This window comes from Toxorhynchites rutilus, chromosome 3, assembly GCF_029784135.1.
Source record: "Toxorhynchites rutilus septentrionalis strain SRP chromosome 3, ASM2978413v1, whole genome shotgun sequence".
NCBI lineage: Eukaryota > Metazoa > Arthropoda > Insecta > Diptera > Culicidae > Toxorhynchites > Toxorhynchites rutilus.
In genome coordinates this window covers 81,872,707-81,893,907 of record NC_073746.1, presented here as the reverse complement: position 1 = coordinate 81,893,907, position 21,201 = coordinate 81,872,707, and the positions used below count along the sequence as shown (strand labels likewise).

The following is a 21,201-nucleotide window of genomic DNA, read 5'->3' as shown; positions in this document are numbered from 1 at the left end:
AACGTTTTCGTTCTGGTGTAGAGGTCGTCGAAGATGCGCCACGCTCCGGAAGGCCTGTCGTCGAAAATTGCGACAAAATCGCTGAATTAGCCGAGAAAGACCGGCATAGTAGCAGCCGTAGCATCGGCCAAGAGCTGGGGATAAGTCATCAAACCGTTATTAACCATTTGAAGAAGCTTGGATTCACAAGGAAGCTCGATGTATGGGTGCCACACACGTTGACGCAAAAAAACATCTTTGACCGTATCGACGCATGTGAATCGCTGCTGAATCGCAACAAAATCGACCCGTTTCTGAAGCGGATGGTGACTGGCGATAAAAAGTGGGTCACTTACGACAACGTGAAGCGCAAACGGTCGTGGTCGAAGCCCGCTGAAGCGGCTCAGACGGTGGCCAAGCCCTCATTAACGGCGAGGAAGGTTCTGCTGTGTGTTTGGTGGGATTGTCAAGGAATAATCTATTATGAGGTGCTTCCCTATGGCCAAACGCTCAATTCGGACCTGTACTGCCAACAACTGGACCGCTTGAAGGTAGCACTCATGAATAAGAGGCCATCTTTGATAAACAGAGGCCGCATTGTCTTCCATCAGGACAACGCCAGGCCACACACTTCTTTGGTGACGCGCCAGAAGCTCCGGGAACTCGGATGGGAGGTTCTTTTGCATCCGCCGTATAGTCCGGACCTTGCACCAAGTGACTACCACCTGTTTTTGTCCATGGCGAACGAGCTAGGTAGTCAGAATTTAGCCACAAAAGTGGCCTGTGAAAATTGGCTATCCGAGTTTTTTGCCAATAAGGAAGCGAGCTTCTATAACAGGGGTATTATGAAGTTGGCATCTCGTTGGGAACAAGTCATCGAACAAAACGGCGCATATTTGACTTAAAACAGATGAATGTAACTAATTTTATGAACAAATGAAAATTCAAAAAAAATACCGCAGGACTTTTTTGACAGCCTAATATTATATTAACATAGCATATTCGATGAGATTCGTCGATATTTACATTTGAACGAAAATAGTACCGTTTGTCCTAAGACGTCAGATAAACATGACAAATTGTTCAAAAACAGGCCCATCATAAATCTTTTCAACAAAAAATTTCAGTCGATTCCACTCTCGCATCATTTTTGCGTCGTTGAGCAGATGACCGCCAATAAAATGAAGACGATCTTTTAAAAGTATCTGCCAAACAAACCCCATAAATGGGGTTTCAAGCTTTTTGTTCGATTACTGTGGATTTTCATACTTTTTCGAGGTTTACGGTGGATCTGGTGACAACCTGAGTCTACCAGGAGTTCTTAATTTGGGAGCAGCGTTGATGTTACATGCCCGGCTATGATACATGAGTACAATCACCACATGGGAGGTGCGGACAAGGCAGATGGGTTTATTGGACCGTATCTTATTAGAATCAAAACAAATAAGTATACGAAACGCTTGCTGTATCTTGCTGAATGGTGTATGATCACCATAAAGAAACCACCCATTCCGAAGCGAGCGTGTGTTTCACCCTCTGATGTCAGACATGATAGAATGGATCACTTTCCAGGCATACTTGCGCGTTCCGGAAAGAGGACTTGGAAAACCCGGGATGTACATCGGAAACGCAAGTCAATTACCTTAAATGCGACATCAATTTGTGCCTGCAGCCAAACCAGAATTGTTTTTAGGCTTTCCATCATAGGGAATATCTACTACGATCGGTCCAAATGAAGAAAACACAATGATTTTTTTTTATCAGATACCCAACCCCACCTTGAGGCGGATTACAGATTTTGTGGTATAAATAAAAAATCCGTAACTTTAAAAAACTGCCATAAATCTGACATAATCTTTCGATTTTTTATAGTTTTTTCATGCAAATAAAAAAAATGGGTTTCAGAAGGTTAAAATTAAATAGAATTAGAATTAAACATAGGTCACGCACAGCTGGTTCGTAGATCTTCCAGACTTCGACTACAACTGGGCTAGGTATCGAAGATTCTTTGTAAATAACATTTGTTTAATACTTTAATTTATGCTCATAATTTCACACATGATTTCTGCGACAACTCTTGGCAGAATAGTTGATGAATGCTTTCAACACTAAAACAGTCGTCTGTTCCAATTTTTTTTTTCAAATGGTTACGAATCTGCTATGTGCAAGTCTTTTTCTCTACTGTTGACGGACAAACAAATTAAATTTCTGATTAGTTTTATTAGATGATATGATGATGATAATCCATTGGTGTACGGTTTACTTAAAGTTCTGCTTGGAACGAAATGCTCTCACTTTAATATGCACTGATCGCTAAATAATTCAAGAACTCTTGTCATGACACATCATAATTCACGTCTCATGCAAAATTTCACAGATGATTCATTACTGTTTGCTGATTCTTCTTCTTCCAGGGTGTGCTCTGGTGTACGTTCGGTGTCATCATATTTGGTGCAGTGGCTGTAATTTCATGTTGGATAAAAAGATGCAGGTAACTATATATCCGCTTTTCATCGAATCCCCCTATCATCATTGTCCTCCGTACGGAGTACTCACCGCATACAACGCCCAGAGTGTGTATCTATCTTTCCTTTCTCTCGCGATGTTAAATGCTGACTAATCCCAGAAATAGCTTCTATTTTTAGCACTGTGGAGACATTTTTGTGTGATAAACATTATTCACGAGCCATTGTAGCGACTCCACTCCCTCAATCCAGCCAAGTTGGCTGGGAATACTCAAATAGCAAATAAAAATCAGAAATGTTGAAATCCTTGCTTACATCAGGCATGCTTACGAGCAAATCCGTGGTATTGTGTGAAGCTACAGTGAAGTGCGGAATCATCGATCTTTTGCTGCGACAAACACAATATAGTGGACGGATTTCTGTGCTTCGATCTTTGTGTGTTTTGTGTTTGTGGGAAAAAAGTGTCGATGAATGAATAATTTAGTGCTACCAATAATCTCATCAAGTGAACTAACAACGCTTCTAACAACCTCATCGAATTGCGCTTGCGTTACTAAACTATTGCGTATCCTCCAAAACATCTGGGGGAAATCCCACCAACAACTGGTGGTCTGTCAAGAGAAAACCTGAATCAGCAGTTGGAATAAACATCCGTGCATTGGGAACCTTAGTGTATGTATGTAATCAAAGTCAAGTGTGGAGACGAGTATCCACTTCATTGCACTCCGCTGCGATCGCAACCCCACCTTATTACCAATTCTCCTAACGATTGCGAAGCGATGAGACGGGAAAATGTTTCGTTCTAGATCAGCTGCAAACTGCCGTATTTCCGCCTGAGGTCATACCGTTATTCAACAGCACATGCAAATCACTTGCTCTTCGCAGCATCAGTACTATGGTGGCTTGAGGATGATTGTTACGGAGCAGCATACACCCGGACCATTACAGCTTGAATATTTGAGCAGTTGACGTTGCAATCGTCACACATTAGAGCTAGAGTGACGCTTTCTTGGCCACAAAATTATGCATGCGCTGTTGTTCGGCTGGTGGGACTGGCGTCACATGCTTGAGCTTATAATTGAAAACACTGACGACAGTTAGTTCAGAAGCCTTTGTGTTCAGACAGTCAGCTGCGTAAAATATTTACAAAATAGTGCAATTGTTCGAGTTACTATAATTTAAGAACGTAAGATGCCAAAAAATAAAAATACTTTTCCATTTTACCCATTGTTCAGTGGGATGCACTAACTACACCGAATGCAGTTTTTCTGCAAACATTGATGTACCGTTATGAATAATGTATTTCTACTTTCCCATCTCATGTGTGCATGACGAGCCCATTGAAAAACAATGCTCCTGACAATGTCACCTACTGGCAGGAAAACGAGGCAGAACACGTGGAAATTTCAATAAAAAACGAAGAACTTTTTTCTGATTCTAGTAGGTCAGATTCCACATCCTTCAACTTTTTATGAAGCTCTTCTATTCCACATAGCTTATCGAGAAATATATATATATCTCTCGTTTCACCGCTTCAATGGATAAACCTTTTTGATAAGCCAATTCCGAGAATTCTCCGAGTAACAATTTGAAAACTTCAGCACCAAATACAGAGCACACCAAAGCAATCTTCTGATTATGACATTCAACAAACTCTTGAGTGTTTCAAAAGAGAAACTTCCCACACATTTTTTTTGCCATTCACTGTTTGTGTTTCGGCAACCCATACCGGATGGAAAGCACATATTTTCTAAAGTTGGATGAGTTTCATAAGCAACATTTATTGTCACCCATTTTGACAACGATATTGATCATCCATTTTTGAGGGAAATTACAATGGGTAGCTAGCGCCTTTGCATTACAGCATTGCCCCCGCGATTCTAGAAGATTTTCTGCGAAACGCCTCGAAGCAAAACCCGTTTCAACTCAATAAAATACTCGTCGTTGGTGGGAAACATCACTGAGCAGAACAAAAAAAAAACAGAACGCCCACACAAATGTAAACAACATTATGGCCCAAAAATCGTGTACTACCCAATTGCAGCGAGCACTCTTCACCGGTGGGCGGTACCCTAACGAGGATGGATAACGAACTTTGCCGTCATCCATATTTCGCATTTGATATTGTTAAGATAGCCAGGCGAAATGCCACTGCGTGGGAGGTGTACGAATCCCGTCGGGCAAAAATTATACGTATCCACGAGCAAATGGAAGCGTGTGAGTACCTACTGCTCCCGCTGCCTACCTTCGTCCATCTGGAGTGTGAGAAGGGCGAGCGAATAAATGAGCATCTGTACATGAAATACACGAGGATGGAACGCAGTTACTATCTAGATTTAGTCAATTCCTAGTTCGGTTAATCAATCATACGCAGTGATAGAACGAAATCAGGTTATTAAAACTATGTACCGTTCTGAATCATATTTCGGACGCTTAAGGTATATGATGCAGAAAACAGGTCTAAACTTTATGCTTAGGTTTTATTTGGTTAATATTTTTAATAAATTAGTTCAATATGCTTTTAAGCTTTCTACTTTGGTAACTATTTGTTTGAAAACATAAAAAAATCATCGAATAAAATGCTTTTCAAATGAAGCGAATAAGAATCAAACTTCGGACACTAAATCAAATTTCGGACAGATTGAATTAAAATTTCGGACACCTTATTTTGTAATTTTTTGAACGAAAATTACATTACACTTGATTATATTTTATAGTCAACTGCGAAACACTTACCAAGCAATCACAGTAAACTGTTAATGATGATTAGAACTGATGAAACACGGGAGAAATTTAAATATTGACGAACGGGTAAATTCTACGTGCTCACGCTGAGCAAACGTCAAACACAAACGATAGTGAGTAGTGTTGATAGATTTTTGTCGATTATGTTATAATTCAAATGTAGTTCTCATATGAAACGATAGTGAAACCAAGGGATTACTCTAAAGAAGCAATTGTGATATTAATTTGATAGTTATATCATCAGTGCGTTAAGCATTTCAAGATATTAGAACAAAGTGTCCGAAATATGATGTTGTCCAAAATATGATCTAGAACGGTACATTGTGCATTGTTTCGCAAACCTTACTCATCCCACTTGAAGACGAACCACAGTAAATGTTAAAGGTGTCCATTGAAAGGATTCCCATCCTTCCATCGTAAGAAGATAAGAACAACACACATTAAAGCTTTAGTAGCATCATTTTATTTTCTAAGCAAACAATCAATTCCTCAGGAGTCCATAAGATTGAAGAAAGGTAACACTAGTATCGACGATCCTTCTTTCACTTCAGTTCACTGGCCAATTGCTTCGCCAAAATATCTTCCTCTAATCTTTATTATACGCAAGTCAAAAACTTGAGAGAGGTGTGTGAAAGGGCAACCTAACCACATCCTCACACATAACCCAAATAAATAAGAAGATTTTTGTGGAAGGTGAAATGTATACTACACAGCAAATATTACATTTGTACAGATTCGGCAAGCGTTCTATTAGCTGTAGAAGGTGGTAGAATTAAACACTACATCATTCGAGAAATTGAAGAGAAGTTTGGAGGCATTACACTCTGTTGGAACGCGGGAACCACAGGTATCCCAGGGAAGAGAAAACCGGTTCGTAGCTGCAGATGGCCAGAATTTCAAAAAGTTCATGTGCTCTGATATATGGTAGAATGTGTCTTTTAGGCTCTCTTCCTTACAGATTTTCGAGTCTATAGTCTTTCTTGTAACGAAAACATCAGGGGCTGGTTTGATTGCTTGGTGGCAAAGAAAAAGTCGAAGTGTTGTATCCAAGTCATGGCCACACAGCTGACGTTACGGTATTTTTAGCATGTGTTAAGGGAGAATCTCGGTCTGAAACTGGTCGAAAAAAAATCGTTGGATAATTATTAAGTATGAGGTCACCTCAAGGGATATAGTATTGCTGTATAAATTTTGAATCACGTTTTTCTCGATACTATTTTTGTTTTAACTGGTGGTATTGGTATCTCAGGATCTACTCGATCGATTTAGCTGAATTTTTTTTCAGCATATAAAAATAAATTATCTAATGACCTATCTTTTTTTAAAAAAAAAGGTCGATTTTGACAATTTTTCGAATTTTCAAAAACCCCTATGTAACGCTTTAGGTATTATCCTAAAGTTTCAAGGTATCCATTGTAATTCGTTCTGCGACACCCCTCTGCTTCAGAACCGATACCAGCAGCAAGGTACCGATTTTCAGACAGCATGCAGCTGTCAACAGAGTAATAATCATTATTCGTGCACTCAAAAAATGGAAAATACATATTCAAATATACCTCAAACAACATCTCAACATCACAACATCACATCTCTCATTGAACATCCGAAAAAAAAAATCTCAAAAATTTCTTATTTTTCGACCTTCCAGACAGGAAACTTCCCTCTTAAGGAGGGAAGACAAGAATATACAGGGTGCGGCAGCATAATTTCCTTTTTTCAAAACTCAATAAAAACTATTGTATGCATCGGAAAATATTTATTTATTTTTTATAATGTAGGTACATGTCTAAAGTTTTTATTTACATTGTTTTGAAGATCAAATCTGTTAGGTGACATCACCCATTCTCCATACATTGCGTAAACCGATTTCTGGCTTTTGTCATGACTCTTGTTAGCATAGCAGGTGTTCTGTTGTCAATTTCTTCTTCGATTTTGATCTTCAAATCTTGTAGGGTTCTTGGACGGTTCACATAAACACGGGATTTTAAAAAACCCCATAGAAAAAAATCACAAGGGGTCAGATCGGGAGAGCGTGCCGGCCATTCCAAATCGCCTCTAATTGAGATAATTGAAGTCACGTTCTGAAAGTTCCTGTACTATCGCCATCTTATAGGGATGAAAAAGGAAAATCATCACGAAGAATTCTTCTCACAGAACGATCGGACAGTCCAAGGGCAGATGCGTGTTTGCGCGCAGAACGCCGTGGTGATCGCAACATTGACGCTCTCACTGCTTCAATGTTTTCAGGTGATCTAACGGGCCGAGAGACCCCAGTTCTTCCTTTTGTCGCACTTGCAGTTTGTCTGAATGTAGTGACCCATGTAACAATTGATTTGCGGTCTGGGACGGGAGCCAACGGGGCTAAATTAAAGCGATTCCGAAATGCACGCTGTGTTGCAATAACCGAACATCCGCTTGAAAAGTAAACCTCAACGGCAAAGGCACGCTCCTCACTATTCCAACGCATGATGGCGACTGAACCGTGTCGGGACAAAACTTTACAGTATCCCCTCTTGAACGAGACCACTAGCGCTCCACTATGACATCAACTAACTGAGTGGCGCGCATTTTAAAAAAGGAAGTTATGCTGCCGTACCCTGTAGGATACCACAAGTGTCTATTTCAACTTTTTTTAACGCAATGGCTATTGAAAATATAATTATCTATCCATGAAGAAGTCAATAAAAAATAAGCGCTCAAAATTAGGCACTTTTCGTTACGCGACCGATATTTAGTTTTTCGATTTAGTACCCTCAATACGATGCCAAAAAACGTAATCCTACGTCAAAAACGATAACCCTCTTGCTGATGGCCTCGGACGATACTTTGATGGAATTGAAGTACTATCACCACACCATACAAGAGTCTTGGGTTTGCATTTTTGAACAGTCCAATAGGAGCGAAACAGTGCTTTTCCAGACAGCATAACTTGAAAAAAATGCTAAATTTTAATCGATCATTTTTCAACTGAATCTATCGTTGCAAACGGATTGAACATAGAGGCTGTGATTTTTCACGAGTGGGAAATTTTGTTAACTCAAGAGCAATTTAAAAAAATCATTTTCGCATGATTTTTTTTTTGACCAAAAATAAAGCTTGGAATTGTATAGTTATTTTAATTGTATAGAAAACCTGTCATAGAACGAGTTGTAGTAATACCTACTTTTTCTTACAAAGCCTTACACTGAGAAAAAAAAAATCATCGGATTTTTTTTAGTTAACACATTGTTCTTGCTGCGCTTTCCATTCAGCCTGCATCAAGAGCGTTTGCACAATATAAGTTTCGGTTCAAACTTCCAAAAATATTTATTGTGTAATAATATAATGTTTTTTATTATCATCTGACAAATTTCCATTACAACTGATGTTGGCTCTGACCATTTACAGTAAAAAGTGAACCCTTCGCCTGAAGGAGGTCTCGATATTGATGGCCCAGTATTTGGAATGTAGCTTGAACTGGAGATTTAAACAACACTTCCGAAAACTTCTAAAACAAATTGTTGCTCGGTTAATGGTTAGATTCTGCATGAATAATAGCGTGGCAATGGTAGGATAGAGCGGGGCTAGTTAGTTGTAGGGGTAAGTTGATCAGTGACGATATCTTGAAATCCGAGCGTTCAAAAAATAGCGATCTATGAATGAAAAATAGTGAATTGCTGATGCAATAAAATAAGCAAATTGGAAAAACATGTTATTAGATAGGTTAAAAAATACGAACATGGTACCATTTTTTTCAAAAATTGTTCACTGTTTGCGCATTATGAAATTTGTTCTGAATATGGTTAATAATCATGAAAAAAAATCGATTCTAACGTAAAACAAAGGTTTTTGTATGTATTATTGTTAAATGTTAATTGAAATCGCTTTTAAAATTATTTTTATTGAATTTTCATGAATATTCTTCTTCATATATGGAGGGGCTAGTTGGTTATACGAATAGCTCCGTTGTAGAAATTACTCGTTTGAGATCAACACATATAAAATTTTCAGGTATGCCGCGTTTCATTACGCAAGCTATAAACAAATATATAAAGCATATGTTTACTGCTAAACCCATTGTATTTGAAACAAGACTATCAGGTTGTCTTGTTTCAAATACAATGGGTTTAGCAGTAAACCCATTGTATACTGCACAAACCACTTGTCACATTTGTATTTTTGCTGTAAAATTTTAAATATAATAAACGCTAACATTGAATATCAGAACTTACAATAATGCAGGGGTTTTCAGATATTTTTTTTTATGGCAGAGCACTTTTTATAGCAAAATTATTAGACGGAGCACCTGCATTTTTTAATCAATAAAACAAATCCTATTTGCATTGACATTACTCAACTGGGAGCAACTCTATTTCGGTTGCGAGTAGCAGTTTCGTGATATCTGACCAGGAGAAAACAAGATAAATCACTATGTGCCCAGCGAAATTAAATTGAAGAATTGTTTCCTTCAAGGAGGGTTTTCAAGTGGGAGCATTTGCTATAACTTCGCGGAGCACAAATTTCCCGCGGAGCACCATTTGAACACCCCTGCAATAATGCATCGAGTAATGTAGCATACCTAGAGGTTATTTAAATATACTTTGGGACGAACGGCGCAAATGTCAAAACAAATGCAAGCAAGAAACCGGCTGTGCGCCGCAAATTACGGATTCTGATACCGGCTACATGGAAGAGAGACAAAATGGCTGGAAAAGATTGCCTGACTAATTTCAAACAACGGAATTCCACGCTATCGATTAAAAATCCGGAAGCTACTATTTTTGGTTTTGATTTAATTAATTAATTAATAATGAAGGAAACCTCTAATGGAAACATTCTAATTATTTGATCAAAAAGAACATATATATTATATGATAGACATGCCCTATATATTGCGGTTAGTTGGTCAATTTATTATGAAATATAAACACGTTAAATAAAAGAAAAATGTCAAATAAATGATTCTCTGGTTTTTTTCATTCAAAGAGTAAAAGGTAAGCTTCATTGTGGTACATAACATTCTAACGCAAAACTTCGTACTACAAAGTTGTAACCAAATTTATTCAAAAAAGACCAACTAGCACCGCCCTCTCTACTCTTCATTTTCCTTTTTTTTTTGTTTCATGCTTCATGTCAGGATATGTTGATGTATGAAGTTGGGTAATGCACCACACATTGCATTCACGAACGGTAGGGAGTGGATAAGATAGGAATGAGGATCGTTAAAATTTAAAAGCATTCATAATTTCGTCCACCTTTATTGAACAACTCGATCCTACGTGCTCTGTAATATTATTGGTGCGTGCGGATGGAATCTCTTCCAGACCATACGCTGATATACACTGATACGCAACATCAAGTACCCACCTGATAATTTCTTGAAATTTTCTCATTTATTTGGTTCAATTTAAAGTAAACTCACTGTAATCTTTTCGGTATCTCATTTGTTATATTCTTTTAAAATTTCATATTTGGAATGCTGAAAAATAAAATTAAAGAAACATTAAATCAATTTATATTAGAATGAGAACAGTGAACAAAAAGAGCCCACTTTGAAAATCGATAAGGTGTCAATAAGTTCCCTTCGGAAGATTCCTCAATTGTTTATGTTTCGACATTTTGACATGTTTTGAAGTAAACGATTCGGTCTGTTGCATTTGTTCACGTGATCACATTTGATTCAGTTGAAAAAAATGGAGAACACAGTGATTTCGAACGTATTCCCCTTGTGTAGCCGAAAATTGATGGTTCGTGATGTGCAAAACGGTGAATCGCACCGAGTTTATATCAAAAATCAGAAAATATTTTTCTAAAACTAAAAACCTTCGAATCGATTGTGTATCGTCCCTGGTAGAGGCAGGAAACGCATAATGTATGCGAAAAAGGACAACAAAATCATGCACGAATTCCTCAAAAGAAAAAGAACCCGAAGGTAACGGTCCACGAGGTCCAGGAAACTCTACAGCTATCAGTTTCCGGTTGCGCTGTTTGTCGCCATCTCGTAGCACAAGGATTGAATAGCAAAGTTGTTTGGAAGCGTGAATTTGATCAGCAAAGCCAACGAAGCCAAACGATTTAAGTTTGTTAAGGGGCATATTGACAAGCCCCATGGAGTTATGGAAAACGTTTCTGAAAGGCCTGAAGAGAAGTTCGTATTTCAACGCGACAACGACCCAAAGCATAGTTCCAAGTCTTCCTTCTGGCCTTGCCGGATCAATCCGCTAAAGTGGCTTTCACAAAGACCGGATCTTAATCCCATCGAGAATTTGTGCACTACTATCGATGCCAGGATTGACAAAACTATTCAACCATTCCATGTCAAACCGATATGGTGGTTCTCAAATTTTCGTGAAAATTGGTACTTTTATTCCTTATATTATATCGCCAAAGATTAGAACCGTATTTTCCATTTTTTCGTTATGGTGACCATTCCCATTTTAAGATGGTCCGAAAAACAGCTTTTCCCCTTAACACTTTAAACGCCCCGTCACACAGATCTGGGTGACACTTTTCTCGTTCAATTTAAATAGAATTTTTAAACGGAATTTGATAGAATGGGCACTTAAATGTAAATATGGGTTATGTAGAATAATCAAAAAATCAAAAACATAAAAATATAGTTTTTAAACTATACTTTTAAACAGTTTTGTTTAGCACTAGCTAACCCGGCAAACTTCGTCCCGCCCATTTACTTGATTAATTCTCGAGTAATGCAGAAATTTGTGTTTTATTTGTATGGCAGCCACCCCTAAGAGAGGGGGGAGGGGTATCTAACCACCATAGAAACATTCATTGCACCCTAAAGTTTCCATATGCCTAATTTGGTTTAATTTGCTTGATTAATTCTCGGGTAATGCAAAAATTTGTGTTTCATTTGTACGGCAGCCCCCTCTAAGAGAGGGGGAAGGAGTATCTTAACACCATAGAAACATTTATTGCATCCTAAAACCTCCACATGCCAAATTTGGTTTCATTTGCTTGATTAATTCTCGAGTAATGCAGAAATTTGTGTTTCATTTGTATGGCAGCCCCCCCTTTGAGTGGGGGAAGGACTGTCTAAGGACCATCATAGAAACATTTATTGCACCCTAAAACTTTCACATGCCAACTTTGGTTTCGTTTGATTGATTAATTTCCGAGTAATGCAAAAAATTGTGTTTCATTTGTATGGCAGCCCCCTCTAAGAGAGGGGGAAGGAGTATCTTATCACCATAGAAACATTTATTGCATCCTAAAACCTCCACATGCCAAATTTGGTTTCATTTGCTTGATTAATTCTCGAGTAATGCAGAAACTTGTGTTTCATTTGTATGGCGGCCCCCCCTTTGAGTGGGGGAAGGACTGTCTAACCATCATAGAAACATTTATTGCACCCTAAAACTTTCACATGCCAACTTTGGTTTTGTTTGCTTGGTTAATTTCCGAGTAATGCAGAAATTTGTGTTTCATTTGTATGGCAGCCCCCCCTTAGAGAGGGGGGAGGGGTCTCAAAATATCACGAAAACCTTCCCCGGCCCCAAAAACCCCTACATACCAATTTTCATGTCGATCGGTTCAGTAGTTTCCGAGTCTATAAGAATCAGACAGACAGACAGACATCACTCCATTTATATATATATAGATTAGCTACTGTAAATATGTTTGTATGTTTATCTACAGGGTTGTCCCACATCAATAGAAATTTAACATCCTTCCTGTTGACCGACTGATCTGAAATTTGGAATACGCCTTTATCTCTGCTGTCGTTATAAAACTGCGTATTCTATGATCTTGAAAATCCAAGATGGCGGCCGAAACAAAATGGCGGACTACATATTTTATCAAAACCCCATCAACATGGGTATCAAATGAAAGGACTTGACTAGTAGAACATATATATTTGTGAAAAATCACATTTTAAATGTACTGTTGAAAAATTAATATCTTTATGTCGTCTATAGTAAGTTCTTCTAACATATCGTCCAGGTCTTCACTTGCGTATAGTTCCTCAATATCCTAATCGGAACTCGATGAGATAATACTCGAAACTTTTCTTCTAACGCTTCGTACTATTTCGTCGTTACTAATCTCCTCGCTTTCAGATTTACTATTACGCCGTCCGGTGAACATTTTGAAAAAATGAAAAAATGAAAATAAACACATGTGTGTCTAAAAAAATATACATATTAGACATATTGTTTCTTGGAATAAACAGGGGCTTCTCCGCTTTCCGCAATTATTATTTTCATTCTCCTGCAACTTGCTTCTTCTTTTAGATTTTTAACTACCAAGCGCAAAGAACGATGAAAACGAATTACGTGAAAAATCAGAGTTGCCAAATGTGATATGGTTTATGACGATTATTTTCCCACAAATGTGACATATGTTCTCAGTATGATATATTCACGGAATCTTTGCAATTGATTGAACAGAATATATTCTCCAATAAAATTGTAGTTATTCATCGCCATCGATTATAGTATATAAAGCAAGTACGTTCGGTTAAATCTTATTTTTATTATAATTTCCAACACTGTATAATTGACTGAAAACTTATTTTTATAAGTTGTCTTATCAACAGTCGGTTGATTTCATTCGTATTCAACAGAAAAATAGTCCTGAATCGAACCCGAATTCATTATTATCATTGCCCGCTTATTTCTCTAGCGCACCGACCGTTGAATTTGGGCCCCGCAAGAAACTCGACCGAATCGCTCTGGGCGACGAAGGTGTTAATTCATAAGATTTAAACTGCTGGACCGACTAAGATAATCGACATATCAAAAATACTATACTTCCAGAGAATTTGACTTTTGTTCTCGTAATTATCAATTGTATTTGTTTTCTACCCTTTACACGGTCTCGGGACCAAGGCGTTACATATTTTTATATTTTTTCTTGAAGGCTGAGATTTTCTTGCATAACATATCCAAAAATCAGATATGTGTTTTTTTCGTTTTTGAGTTGCCGATGATCTAAAAAATCATTTTTCCTCTTTTTTCCAAAAATGATTTTATTCAAAAAGACCGATTCAGATAATCAACCAATTAAATTGAAATCAATCAGCTAGTCTTCTTTAAAAAAATGCTTGCGAAAAAATAGATTCTAGTCGCATAGATTTTGTCTAGTGACATAGGAATATTGAACATCTCTGATCTTCGGATATGTTTTGTAAAAAAAAACCCAGCTTTCAAGAAAAAGTATAATGTAATATAGCGCTCCCAGTCCCGAGACCATATAAATTGTGAAAAGCAAGTACAATCAATAATCACGCAAACAAAATACAATGCAAGTGTGATATTTTTCAGAAAAAGCAAGCTAATTGGCTTCAATTTGATGTATCGATTATCTGAATCGGTCTAGCAGTCCAAAATTATTTTTTTTAAAAGGAGGATTTTTTGGAAAGAAGAGTTAAAAATTGATTTTGAAAAATCATAACCTCAAAAGAAAAAAAACACCTCACTGATTTTTGGATCTGATATGTACAAAATCTTCAGCTTTTAAGAAAAAATAAAAAAAAAGTTTAGCTCCCTCGGTTTCGACATCATGTAAACTATAAAAATCAAATACATCCAATAATTAAGAAACTAAATTCAAATTTTCTGCAAGTATAGTATATTTTCAAAAAAGGCCAGCTGATTGGCTTTAATTTGATATGTCGATCATCTGAATTGGTAGTTCAAATTTTATATTTTTTTTTTAGAAAAGTCAGTTTTGAAACAAAGGAGGGAAATTTGATTTTTTGGTCCACCCTAAAATGAAAATTGGCACCCTAGTGAAAAACTTAAGGAAAAAATCTACCACTTTTCACGAAAATCTGTGAATCGTCATATCGGTTTGGCATGGAATGGCTTTATTATTACCAATAAACATATCTATGTTCCCGTGGCCGAGTGGTTAGCGTCCTACATTATTATGCCGGGGATTCGGGTTCGATTCCCCTTCTGGCCAGGAGATTTTTCATCAGAGAAATTTCTTCCGACCTGCACTGTGCGCACGCGTATTCTAGAACTTGCCACTCCATAATACATTCAAGGCGTGTTACCCGGTACATAAATCTCAACTAAGTATTACTAATAAAAATGATGCGAGTAATACTACGTTGAAAAGCCAAGTTTCACTGGAAACGTTAGTACCATCCAAGAAGAAGAAACATAGCTATTTTGAAGCCCTGGACTGCGCCTGAGATGAGTTGAATCCACAACACCTAAAGAACCTGGTGAAGAGCATGCCAACACTAGTCCCTGAGGGCCGAAAGAAGTCACATCAATTATTTAGATGCAATTATTCTACTTAAATTTTTCTTAAGTCAAAGTCACGTTTTGTCACTGTTTTTTTTTTTTCAATACAAGACTTTATTTTCCAAAATTTCCCTATCCTGGAAATGCCATCAAAATTTCGACCATGACTTAAAAATTTCACTCAAATGTGAAAGAAAAACATAATGTGTTTTTGAGTTATTCAAAATTGAAAAAAAAATCTCAGTGTTTGATTTTTTCGCCTTATATATTATAATATATTATAACTACATAATCATTAACTTAATTCTAATTAGCTGAAATACAAAACAATATAAAAAATATATAATTTATTCCTTCGTTGCCTCATCGGTGGTGGGTCGTAACAACTACATCGCCAGTTGATGTAGCAACGGTATCCTTTGGTAGTGACTGCCTCCTTGCTATGTTTATAGCTCCTGTAATGATCTTATCTCAACGAGTACTAAGTTTTGCTTATGTAATAGGAAAGGACGGTAGAATGGACAAGTGGGAGTAGGAGATGCGACCTAAATAATAATATTAGCGCTTCTTAGGAAGACATATATGGGGAACACAAAAATTAGGGTCGCGAGTAGCTGTACACTCGCGAACTGGCATGCGTGAGCGTACTCCTTGAGCCCCTAAATCGGCAACCAGTTTGATTTTTTCATTGCAAAATTCATTACATGACCAAACAACGTGCTCGATGTCATGATACCCTTCACCACAATTGCATAAATTGTTAGTAGCAAGACCTATGCGGAAGAGATGCGCATTTAGCGCGGAATGATTGGACATCAATCTGGACATAGTTCTAATGAGATTTCTGTCAAGATCTAACCCTTCAAACCAGGCCTTCGTTGAAACTTTGGGGATAATAGAGTATAGCCATCTTCCAAGCTCACCTCTGTTCCATTGGTTTTGCCAACTGGTGAGTGACTGCTGTCGGGAAATGGAGAAGAATTCCCGATACGCTATTTGTCTCTCAAAAACTGTGCCCTGCATACTACCCATCTTTGCGAGTGTATCCGCTTTACCAGGAATAGAGCAATGGAAAGTAATCCAAATGAAAGTGATTCGAATACTTTTATCAACAAGAAAATTCAATGCATCACTAATTTTGATAAGAAAATATTATGCTTTCGTCTGTTGTTTCAAGGATTGAATGGCTTGTATACTGCTAAGACTATCCGAGAAAATAAAATAGTGATCAGGTGGTAAGGACTCAATGGTCTTAGCTGCATGATATATTGCAGCCAGTTCGGCAACATACACTGAACAAGGGTCTTCAATTTTATGACTGTTAGTGTAATGTTCATTAAAGATACCAAAACCAATGGATCCGTTGATTCTTGTCTGCTGAAGGTTTTATTTTTTGAGAAATGTAATGAGAGTACAGATCCATGGATCTCGACCGTTGGTTCAATTCGAGAAGCTTCTTACAATTCTCAATTTCTAATGGGTTCATGATTTCGCTTCGGATCAGGATCGATAGGACAGTTCCCAAAACCGAACCTGCAATGGTAAAACACCTGCCAGGACTTCAAGGCTCATGTTGTGTGTTGATTGCATGCACCCTAAGGCTAAACGCAAGAAACGATACTGTATCCTCTCCAGTTTAATGATGTGGATTTTAGCAGCAGAACGGAAACAAAACGAACCATACTCCATGACTGACAGTATTGTAGTTTTGTACAGCCGTATTAGGTCTTCTGGATGAGCACCCCACCATGTTCCAGTAACTGTTAGAAGAAAATTTGTTCTCTGTTGACATTTTTTATTCAGATAAGCAATATGTTTTCCCCATGTACATTTAGAATCAAACCAAACTCCAAGATATTTGAAGCTTGTGGATTGAATGATGGTTTTGTTGAACAATTGAAGCTGAATTTTGGAAGGTTGGTGCTTCCTAGAAAATACAACCATTTCTGTTTTCTTAGTTGAGGATTCAATACCTAGCTTCACAGCCCATATAGATAAATTATTTAAGGAAATTTGCAGCGGTCTTTGCAAATCAGTAGTTTTAGTATCTGATATGAATACAACACTATCATATGTCAGTTGCCCCAAAGATGGATGATGGATGTATCTGCAAGATGATCATCTATATCATTAATATAGAAATTATACAGAAGAGGACTTAAGCAAGAACCTTGAGGGAGACCCATGTAGCTAGTCCTAGAAACGGCACAATTTACATGTGAAAAGTGCATGTGCTTTTCGGATAACAGATTAAACAGAAAGTTGTTTAAAATTGGTGAAAATCCTTGGTTGTGAGGTTTGTCGGACAAAATTCTTATAGATACTGAGTCAAACGCCCCTTTAATGTCTAAGAAAATAGAAGCCATCTGGTCGTCTGAATTTCGGAAGCAAGTAACGCGAGACAAATAAAAAGTTATTCGTTTCGACCCATTCGTCTAAACGTCGGAGGATATTTTTTTCCAATAGCTTGCGGATGCAATATAGCATGGCAATTGGTCTTTATTCGATAGGTACCGTTCTGAATCATATTTCGGACACTTTGTTCTAATATCTTGAAATGCTTAATGCACTGATGACATAACTATAAAATGAATATCACAATTGCTTCTTTAGAGTAATCCCTTGGTTTCACTATCATTTCATATGAGAACTACATTTGAATTTTAACATAATCGGCAAAAATCTGGCAACAGTACTCATTATCGTTTGTGTCTCACGTTTACTTAGCGTGAGAACGTAGAATTTACCCGTTCATAAATATTTAAATTTCTCCCGTGTTTCATCAGTTTTCATCATCGTTAACAGTTTACTGTGAATGCATGGTAAGTGTTTCGCAGTTGATTATTTGAAAAGCATTTTATTCAATGACTTTTTTATGTTTTCAATCAAATAGGTACCAAAGTAGAAAGCTTAAATGCATATTGAACTAATTTATTGCAAATATCAACCAAATAATACCTGTGCATACATTTTAGATCTGTTTTCTTCATCATATACCTTAAGCGTCCGAAATATGATTCAGAACGGTTTTTTAGTTATTCGATAGGTACAATATTTTGCTCAATAAACTTATTGAATAGTCTTAATAAACGTTTCTTAGTGATGTTTGGAAGGTTCTTCAAAATATTAAATTTGATTCCATCGGAACCAGGAGCTGAATTATTGCACGAAAGAAGTGCAAGTGAGAATTCAGTCATTGAAAACAATGGTTCATTATTACTATTGGAAGACGATGTATTACGAGATATGTCTTCTGCAGGGACAAAATTTGGACATACTTTTTTGGCAAAATCAAGAATCCATCGGTCGGATAATCTTTGTTTTCGTTTGTATGGTTTTTGTTTCGCAAACATCTGGCTGTGTTCCATAGGGTACTCACAGATGTTTCCCTTGACAAGCCATTGACATATCGTCGCCAGTAACTGCGTTTTTCGCTCCAATAAGATTTTTGAATTTGGTCTCCAAAAGTTCATACTTATCAAAATTTTCCATTGAGCCATTTTTGCGAAAATATTTGAAAGCAGAGGATTCATTGAAATAAGCATCCGAGCACTCTTTGTCCCACCAAGAAGCACCAGGGCATCGACGAAGTTTTGCACCACGGAAACGTTTCATTTGAGCTTGAATGGCAGTATGGTAAATCAAACTAGCAATGAAATCATATTCTTCGAGAGGTGGAAGTTCAGGAGTCGAATTGATGCTCTCTGATATAATACCAGCAAATATCTTCCAGTCAATATTATGGGTAAGATCGTATACAACTTCGACCAATTGCTGTGGGCACAATTGGCAATAGAAACAAGGATTGGTAAGTGGTCGCTACCGTGAGGATCTTGGATTACTTCCCACATACAATGTAATGATAAAGCGGACGAACAAAGTGACAAGTGCAGTGTACTTTCTCTTGCAGACGGTTTGGGTACTCTTGTAGCTTCAACAGTGTTCAAAATTGACAAATTGAAATTATCGCATAAACATGCACTTATATCACTGACTGATCGACCGACTTCGTTTGCTTCATTGAGAACTTTCCACAAAGTATTGATATCAACATTTATGTCAAAGTGCAATTTGATTACAAATTACTAAAATGTTTAGCGATAAGAATGCCACTTGATTCGAGAGAGAAGTATCAAAATATGTTCTTCAATAAAGGCAACTTTTTATCTGTATTTATAGAACCATTCGAATCACTATGAAAGGGAAGTTACATTTGAAATTTTGAATCGTGATCATTCGAAATTTATGGAACCATAAATCTTTCATTGGCAGATATGGTCTTTCCTATCATAACGAAAAGATTGGGTATTTTTCCCGAAATACTATCCAAAATAGTTCAACAACAAAATAAATCAGTCCATATCGAATGTTCACCACATTCACTAAAATTTAAATAAATGTGTCACCTGTAAGCTTTTTAATCGAACTGTACGAACTGAACTGTGCCAACCGAACTTTTAAATATCAGAATTCTCTTAAGCATTTGTTGTATGAAAAACAAATTTAGTATTTCTGAAAAATATGACATTTATTTGAAGAAAAATACATCCATATTTTATGACCATTTGGATTCAAAATAAATTAACGGTTATCACCCACATTCTAATGCACTTGTAAATCACCTAATTTGGCCTTAATCGGTAGTGAAGAAAATGAAATATCGAATGTCACACGACGCCACAGCGAAGTAACCTGATAAGGTTACAGTCCACGAGGCGGTTAGTGCTAATTCGCTTCCACATGGGAAACTGACAGGACGACACCCCCACCAATTACCACCATTCGTGTACTTACTTTCTCGTGTAGGTATATGCCGAAACGGTGTGGCGAGGGAATGTGTGTATATGTATGCATACATAGTGGGTTTCACGCAGTAGCAGCAACAACGACAACTTGACAAGCCGAAAGGAAGCTTCCGATGGTTCGTCATAACTCTACCGAAGCTCATTCAAGCGTCAACGCCAGCGATACGCGGGTGCTATCCGGTTTCGGTGGAACATTTTGTCTACTCCAATACCGCGCTATCGCTGCTCGAGCGAGAAACTGTGAAGTGTTAGACCAATTTTCCAGCAGATTAAAATGTGTCACAGTAAGATGATTGATTGATTGTTCGCGAAATGAATCGAATGGCGCAAATATGGATGATAGTTCCGCGATGAAAATGATTTGTGAATAGTGAGTGAACCGTGAATGTGTAATTTGTCAGTGGTACAAAGTGGAACTGTCACAAGGATCAAAATTCAGAACGTGTTTGAAGTGCTGTTATTCATCGGAATGTTTTGAATAAATTTAATTTGTTTAGCCCCAATGCATGGTAAATCAAAATGAACGTTTCGTTATAAATAATCAACTAGTGCGCGAGTTAGTGCACATGATTTAACTGAGGGTAACAATGGTCGTGACTCTCCACTGACAGAAATAAAAATAAACAAGAGGCGAAAATTAATTTCGCCAGAATGACACGAAGGAAAAAATAATTCCGCGGTCGCAAACGAATCTCCAGAGTCGTTAGAGCAAATGTGGAACGCAATAAATAATTGAATATAGCGCGGGAGTTATCGATTTTCGTTGCCTGTCACATACCTCACTAACGTGATGATGAAAGCGTTTCACCGTCGTTTTACCAACCAGAGCGGACAATGCAATAACCCACATAGATTCACATGTTAGGTAGAAAAAAAGAATGAGCACAAGCGAGTTAAACAGAATGAAAAAATATCGACTGCATAGTTATATACATACATATATCTATGGAATCAGCGAATGTTCACAGTGCAATGCAGCGCAAAGCAACAAATCGTTGGCGTTCACCG

At 37.4% G+C, this 21,201-nt stretch overlaps 1 protein-coding gene across 7 annotated transcripts in view; it reads left to right on the top strand.

The window, feature by feature from the left end:
• The window catches only part of LOC129779778 (uncharacterized), a 124,884-nt gene that overhangs the window by 17,979 nt on the left and 85,704 nt on the right, over nucleotides 1-21,201 (top strand). For 2 of the 7 annotated variants that reach the window (XM_055787472.1, XM_055787471.1), the window contains exon 1: nucleotides 19,985-20,477. In XM_055787472.1, the coding sequence (XP_055643447.1) occupies nucleotides 20,307-20,477 (171 nt within the window). In that variant the 5' untranslated portion in view covers nucleotides 19,985-20,306. Of the gene's footprint in view, nucleotides 1-2,393; nucleotides 2,471-19,984; nucleotides 20,703-21,201 lie in introns of those variants that run through there. The other 5 variants (XM_055787477.1, XM_055787475.1, XM_055787474.1 and 2 more) reach the window with 4 other exon arrangements.